Here is a 7,256-nt window from a genome sequence, read left to right on the forward strand (position 1 = left end):
ATTACTCCTGATTTAAGTTATGGCATCAAGAAGATATTTAAGTACTTCACCTCCTATTGGTATAGGATTTTCCCACCCTGTAAGTCTTTAATGCTTTGTCTTCTCACCTGAGTCTCAGTTTTTCTTTTCTAGTCATCTTTTATGTCCTCTCCCACATTTTAAAGACAGGTTATTTATCTTATTCTCCCATTAACGTAGCTGCTTTTAGACAAGTTCTTTGGGAGAATCACCACAGTCTTCCTGTCCATTTGTAAATGCATATCACAAGAGGTACTCAATACAGTGAGGAATTTCCACGCATAATTAATATCAAACAATTGTACTTTAAAACTGCTGTTCGAATCGCTTCAGCCTGCACACGCAAGGGCCCCTCACAACTGACACGGCTTCTCTGCACACACTGTCAAAGAAATGAGAATATTCACATGCACATACTATTAAGACCAGCCAGTGGTCATTTATTTGAAAAGGTGAAGGTGGGAGAACACGTGGTTTCTTACTCTGACTGCATAGAACTGGTGCACCAGATTGAAAGGCTTACCACTCCTCCGCAGGCCTCAGCGACTCTCACAATGGATTAATGCTTTGAAGCAAAACCACCAAGACCAAAAGTGCCCCAAGTTCAATTTAAAGAGCCACAACGGTGTTGCTGAACCTCCCTTTTCCCACCATACTCATTTGCCTAAAGCGTCTCTTGGCTGTCAAAGAAAAGGGTTCTACGTACACAACAGACTTGCAACTGGTTCGACCTGAGTAAAGCCAATACTTGAAAAAGAGAAGCTGAGACAGGATGAAGTCTAGGCTTGTGAAGAAAAAAACGTACCTAAGAATAAATATTAATTATTTCAGTATACTAAATAATCTAAACTACAATCACCACTAGCATATCCACTCCACAGTATTCTTTTGTCTTCCTCTATACAATGGGAATGTACACACTGTCATAGATTGTTAAACACAATTTACCCACGCAGTAGTTTCAGAGCATAATCAATACAACTCACCCCCTCAAGCAAAAAACAAGTATTTTAGTACAATACTTACATGTGCTGGGACCTGAGAAACAATATTTCTAATTGAACACAAACATCACACCACTTCATTTCATAGAATGGCTATAAAGAGACCTGCAAGTCAGTGCAAATCAAACTATCAGACAGTGTGTCTTTTAATAAAGTTACAGGCAGTCTTACCTCTCATCCTCACCATCTACAAGGGGCGTCGTCAATGGCAGCACCTTCAGCGGAAAGAGGGAAGCAGAGGATGGCATGCTGCTGCTACCGCCATCTGAAACAGCCGATGCTCCAACACCACTCTCGCCACTGGCAGCTTGAGGTAAACCCACTAAGGAAGGTTCTGTAGGGCGTCTGCCATCTTCAGTTTGGCTTACAATTGACTGAGCTAGTGATTGTGCAGGGAACTGGGTAGAGCTTAGCGGTATCTGCTGTGGCACACTCTGTGCCACTGGCATACCTATACTTGTGGATATCAAGGGAGGCTGACTAACACTTTGAGCCAAATTCCCATTCTGCATGGCCGAAGCTTGTGCTATATTCTGTGGCTGTCCCAAACCTATAGAAGCAGAAGGTATGCCAGTTGGCACAGCTGAACCAGCTTGGCTTGGTGCAGGAACAGTACTAGCAGAAGGTATAGGGCTAACCGCAGGCAGCTGCTGGCCAGTCATTCCTTGGACTACAGACTCCACTCCTTGTGCCTGCGACTGTACAGGTAACAAGGTGTTTTGCTGAGCAATGACCACTTGCTGAGGAAGGCCTGAAGCACTAGCCTGTAATCCCTGCTGCATTATTCCTGCCTGCACAGGCTGCACCACTTGTGAAGATGGAGGAGCAGCCGTGGACGGCATGACTGGAGGTGGAATTTGGCTTGCAGCAGATGGTGGTTGCACCACAGTGGCTACGCTTCCTTGCTGCCCAACATTCAGCATTTGACCACTGGCACCTACACCTGGTATCACTGCCGGAGCATGTGCAACAGGCTGAGCTGGGGCAGCGGCTGGATGTGCTGGTACCGAAGGCTGCATGCTCTGTGCCTGGGCAACAGGAACCGGTTGCCCCACTCCCACTCCTGTAGAACTGGGCTGCATCGCAGGGGCTGGAGTCTGAAGGATCTGCTGATGTTGAATGTAGTCTGGCATAGCCCCCGTAACGGAGTTTTGGTTCACCGGCTTAACATGACTTGCGGCCATCTGCGTAGGAACTGTCTGTTGCTGCTGCTGTTGCTGTTGTCCATACTGCAACTGCTGCTGCTGCACAACTGGCAACGTCTGCACAGGCTGCGCCGGCTGAGAATACGGTAGCTGCTGTTGAGCCATACTTTGAACAGCAGGTTGCTGGTGGCCCAGAGATGGGGATACACCTAGTATATTAACCGGGGCTGGCTGAACCCCAGTAACAGTGGTTAGACTGGCCTGTGCAGGAGGTTGGACCCCTGGCTTCTGCTGTGGATAGTTTACTTCTTGAGAATGCAGCTGGACTTGTGCAAGCTGTGATTGAGAAACACTCTGTGGTATAGTAGATGCTGGAATTGCCGGAGGAGCAGCGCTGCTAAAATCCATCTGCTGCGGACCCACACCTTGAAACGCTTGCTGCTGTACCACAGTAGGTGCTCCCATTTCTCCGCTTCCCACACTTTCTGTATAGTGACTCAGTGTGCTTACATTGCTGCTAACAGAACTCCCACTGGTGCTCTCCCTTTCAGAAGTCACTTCAAGCGGATTTTGTTTTATCATCTCTACTGCTTTGTTTACTGCTACTCCTTCTGAAACTGCAACAGTGTTTTCTTTATCATAGAACTCAGTACATGTCCATCTACCTTTTTTGAAAGGTTCGGAACTGGAATCTAATTTTACAACCCTAAACCTTGACGTGCCAGATGCAGGCTGCTGCTGGCTTGATCCCACTGCCATTCCTGCAGTTGCATTAGTAACATTGTTAATGACACTAGAGGAAGCACTCGTACCATTGCCGATGCCACTCAAGATATTCACATTAACATTGCTGCTAGTTCCAGACAAAGCATTTACATTACCAGTACTTGGGATGTTGCTTAAATTTATAGTACCAAGCACACTGCTTGCCACACTAGAACTACCACCACCCATATTATTTAAGGTACTAGTTCCAATAGCAGGACTTACACCTAAATTGCCAGGAGTACTTGTAGTGCGGATATTAGACACAACAGATGCCGGGGAACCAGTGGATGATGCAGCAGAAACTGGTGCAGTTGATATAACATTGTCAGAGCTTCCAGTTGTTGATAGTTTTCTAAATGATGGACTGGGCGGTGGTCCTCCAGAAATAGGGGCACTGCCCACCCCAGGATGTGATGGATGATGGTGTCCATGATGGTGATGGTGAAGATGGTGGTGGTGATGAACATGATGGGGGTGAACACTTCCATTGATCACAACACTCTGCTGTGGGTGATGAGGCAGAGGAGCGTGCTGCTGAGGAAGATGAGGCTGGTTTGGAGAAACAGCCCCAGGAGTCTCTGCCTCTTGGAAGTTATTTAAAGTCTCTTCAGAGGAGCTCCTCTCAGGTTCTCCCAAGTCAGTGGCCCTGGATAAAGAAACATCCAAGATTTCTGAAGATGACAGGTCTTCAGTGTGGGACTCATCCAGGTCATCATAGCTTTCTGTATCCTCAGCTATGCTGTTATTAGAGCTCATACTAGCTGATATCTGAGCAGGGGTCACACTGGTAATTTGGAAGCCACTTTTCTTTTTCATTTGAGCTCCAGTCTGTGCAAGAGGCTGTGGCTGGAGCTGAGACTGTGAGAGGAGGTTGAGGCTTTGTGGAGGCGGCGGTGTCGGCTGTGGACCCGCTGATGAAGATACTGCAGGAGATGGAGGCGGCGGCTGAACCAGCAAAGGCGGCTGATAATCCTCGGCGGAGAGGGCAGCGCTCCCAACGCCGGTACCTGGTGCAGTGGGAGCAGTAACGCAGCTGCTGCTGCTGCTGCCCCTTCTAGGAAACATTGCCGGGTGCGCCATCTTCCTAGCACTAATGTCTGCGGCTGAGTCAGGCTGGTGCATTGTATCGGGTGTATTTTAAGAGTGCAATCCCCCGGTATGGAGAGAGACAGACAGACAGACACACACAGTTAGCTTTGCGCTCACGGCAGGGCAGAGAGACACCACGCACAACCCCCCCCGGCTCCCGCAGAACACGGGCTCAGGCGCCTCGGCACCGCCGCTAACCACCCCCCTCCCCTCCTCCTCCCCTCCGAGACAGGGAGGGGGCGAGGACCGGTCCTCCGCCGCCTCTAGATTAGCGCTTCTGAATGTGACACTTTCAATCCTCCGCCATTCACTTTCTTTCCCCCCCCCCCCCATCCCCTTTTGATTTCCACCACCCTCCTTCTCGGCCGCCCCCCCCCCCCCCTCCGCGCCTCTCCCAGGGGGTGGGCAGCGGGCGGAGGAAATGTCCGCGGTAACCGGCCGGCCCGAGGGGCGAGCCCCTTCCTCGCCGCGGCTCACCGGGGCGCCGCGGCTCGCCGGCAGCCGGCAGAACCGCCCTCCCCGCGGCAGGCGCCGCCGCCGGGCCGCCGCCTCCTCGGCGGGGCGAGGGCAGCCGGCGGGCCCTCAGGGCAGCTCGGCGAGGCGGACGGCGCCCCTCGCCATCACCGCTGTAGTAGTAGTAGTAGGAGAGCGCAGATACGTACAGGACTGGCGCACAGCAGGGCGGCAGCGGCAGGCTGAGCCGGGCAGGGACATCCCCATCAGTGGCAGCCATGGAGCTGAATCATTTTGGGTATTAAAGAGACGGAATAAGGAGGGAAAAAAAGCAGCAGCCCGACAAGAGAGTCCATGAAAAGGAGGGAGGGAGGGAGGAAGGGGGAGCCAGCCAGGCAACCTCTCTCCTCCCTCTGTGTCTGGCTGTCTCTGGAGGAGGCTCCGCTCTTGCACGCTCTTCCTTCCCCCTCTGCCTCCTCCCCCTTTTTAACAGGCGGCACCCGCTCTTCCTCCGTAGAACCGCGCCTGGGATCAGTCCTCCGCCTCCCGCGTGCGCGTCTGCCCCGTCCTTTTCTTTCCTCCAAGCCTCTCCCGGCTTCCCCGCCACCGCGGGTCTCTCCCCCTCCCGGCCCCGTCTCCTCACGGAGCGCTGGAGGAGGGCGCTGCGCGGAGCTGCAGGGGGGAGGGGAAAGCTCGCTAAAGGGGAGGGCAGGCGAGAGACCACGTAAGATGGCGGCCGCCGCGCATGCGCGTCCCGGCGGCAGACATAAAGCCCGTCTGGCCGAGGCTGACGGAAATAGGCTCGGCTCGCGTGGCGGAAATTGCCGAGCGGGGCCGAGGCCGGGGAGGGGGAAGGGCGGGGAGGGGAGGGGGTGTCCCCACGCGGCGGCGCTCCTGCTGGGGAGGGGGCGCCGGGCAGGGCTGTGATCATGGCGGGAGGACAGCCAGGCAGCCCCCGCCCCGCCCTGCCACCCGCCCTCCCCAGGTGCCCCTCTCTGACTCTTCACCGGGCCCGCAGCATGACTGTGCCTCACATGACCCGCCGCCTCCCTCCTCCTCCTCGCTGTTGCAGATTTATATTCAAGTTATTCATCACCTTTTCCTTCCCCCACTCCCTCGGTCCAGAATATTCCTGCCCATTCGTTCCCTTGCGCGTAGGGAAAGTAGAGGCGCCTCGCTCGGGGGCCGCCTTCCTCTTTGTCCCCTCGGCGGCTTCCCCGCCCGCGGGCCAGGGTCGCCGCGGGTGACTCCCCTAACGCCCCGAAATGGCCGCCGCCCCCCCACACCCACACTTCACCCCCAGTCTCTCTCCCCGCACAGCCGGCCGGGCAGGAAGGCCCCCGGGGTGGGGGGAAGACTGTGTCAGCGGGCGGTGACTGGAGGCCCCAGGTGCTGCCACCGCGGCACCCGCCGTTGGCAAGGCGGGAGGTGCGAGCCGGGTGCCGGGGCGTGCATTGGGGCGGTGTTCGGGACACGGGCTGTGGCGGGCTGGGAGTACCGCCGGTACCGAGGGGGAACGACGCCCGGAGACGGCCGAGTCAGGTGAAATCGTTCATCTGCATTCACAAGCAACATGTGTGTGTGGAGGCGCTTCTGATGGGAGCTTGAGAGGAAACACACTGAAGCACTGCTCCAAAAATGATGCAGTTCAAAGGTGTTTTTAGGTTACTAAGTGGAACTGAGGTGAAATCTGCTGATCTGCCCTCACTGTTTCAGGGCCGGTATGCTGCTGGGGAAGAAAGACCACACGGCCCTCTCAGAGCTGGGTGGCAAGGCTCAATGGGCTCATCACGGCAGCATCTCCTCATCGTGGAGCGATGACTGTCTGATGCCTGAAGATGCTTGAGGCGTGTGTGTCTGCCAGGAGATTTTCCTTGCTGTCCTTGCAGCTGGTGGCATGCACAGAGCTGCCCAGCAAGTAGGCAGGTATCTCATGGCCACGCAAGCCCGACAGATTTGCACCATCACCGTTGCTCCACCACTCCTATCAGCAGGACCCTCTCCAGAAGTGCTTTCAGAGCATGATAAATTGGGCATCCCAGTTTCTAATGGAGAGGGGGACAGGTTTGCACTCTCTCTGTTTCTCCACGTTGTGGGGTGTGCACTAATGCCTGGAGAGCTGCTCATGTTCCTGCCTGGCAGCATGTTCTCATCTCCAACACAGGTACTCGTGAGCTGGTGGAGGCGTCTCAGATGGCTGCTTTGAAATTGGTCTGGTTTGCGTGGAATAAAATGCACACAGTACTTGACTGGCTTAGGCTAATTCTGTTACCTAACTGTGAAGCCCCCTGGTTAGGACAGTCAACAGGGCACAGGCATAAAAAGAGAGCTTGATGTTTGCTGCAGTGAATATTTAAGCACATCATGAAGAGTAGTAGAACTTTAACGGGAAAGAAGTTGTAAGAGTCTGAGATGTTATATCATATAGCTGAGTCATTAGAGAGTTCTTGTGGGAGATGTAAATGTTAGTTCCTTCAGGCAGGGAGGAGATTTGAGTCTCCCATGTTCAGTGTGTGGCATTTAATTACTGAGGTACTAAGAAAGTTGTTTTTCTAGCTCCATTTTGTGAAAAGGGTGAGGATTCAAGGTTACACACGCAGTGGGAGCTTTTGCAGCCTGTTCCTGAATTTCACCCTTCCATTTTGCCTCTCCTTGTTAACCTGGCTTATCTAGCTCTCACTCTATGTGTGGACAGGAGTGGCTTTGAGAAAATCCTGCTTTTGCAAGCCTAATTCCTTTTATGTCTGTAATGCAGACATTCAGCTCACATCTCCAGGTA

General features: G+C 53.6%; 1 protein-coding gene across 11 annotated transcripts in view; it reads right to left on the reverse strand.

The window, feature by feature from the left end:
- TSC22D1 (TSC22 domain family member 1) overlaps nucleotides 1-5,169 on the reverse strand; it is a 96,692-nt gene extending 91,523 nt beyond the window's left edge. For 9 of the 11 annotated variants that reach the window (XR_012833293.1, XR_012833295.1, XR_012833292.1 and 6 more), the window contains exons 1-2: nucleotides 4,687-5,169; nucleotides 1,194-4,048 (exon numbers count right to left, since the gene is read on the reverse strand). Coding sequence is in view for 2 of the 11 variants with exons in the window: in XM_075741797.1 (XP_075597912.1) it covers nucleotides 1,194-4,057 (2,864 nt within the window). In the remaining 9 variants the exon portion in view is untranslated. Of the gene's footprint in view, nucleotides 1-1,193; nucleotides 4,058-4,686 lie in introns of those variants that run through there. The other 2 variants (XM_075741798.1, XM_075741797.1) reach the window with 2 other exon arrangements.
- Between the last annotated feature and the right edge of the window lie 2,087 nt (nucleotides 5,170-7,256).

The sequence above is a fragment of the Balearica regulorum genome, chromosome 1, assembly GCF_011004875.1.
Source record: "Balearica regulorum gibbericeps isolate bBalReg1 chromosome 1, bBalReg1.pri, whole genome shotgun sequence".
Taxonomy (NCBI): Eukaryota; Metazoa; Chordata; class Aves; order Gruiformes; family Gruidae; genus Balearica; species Balearica regulorum.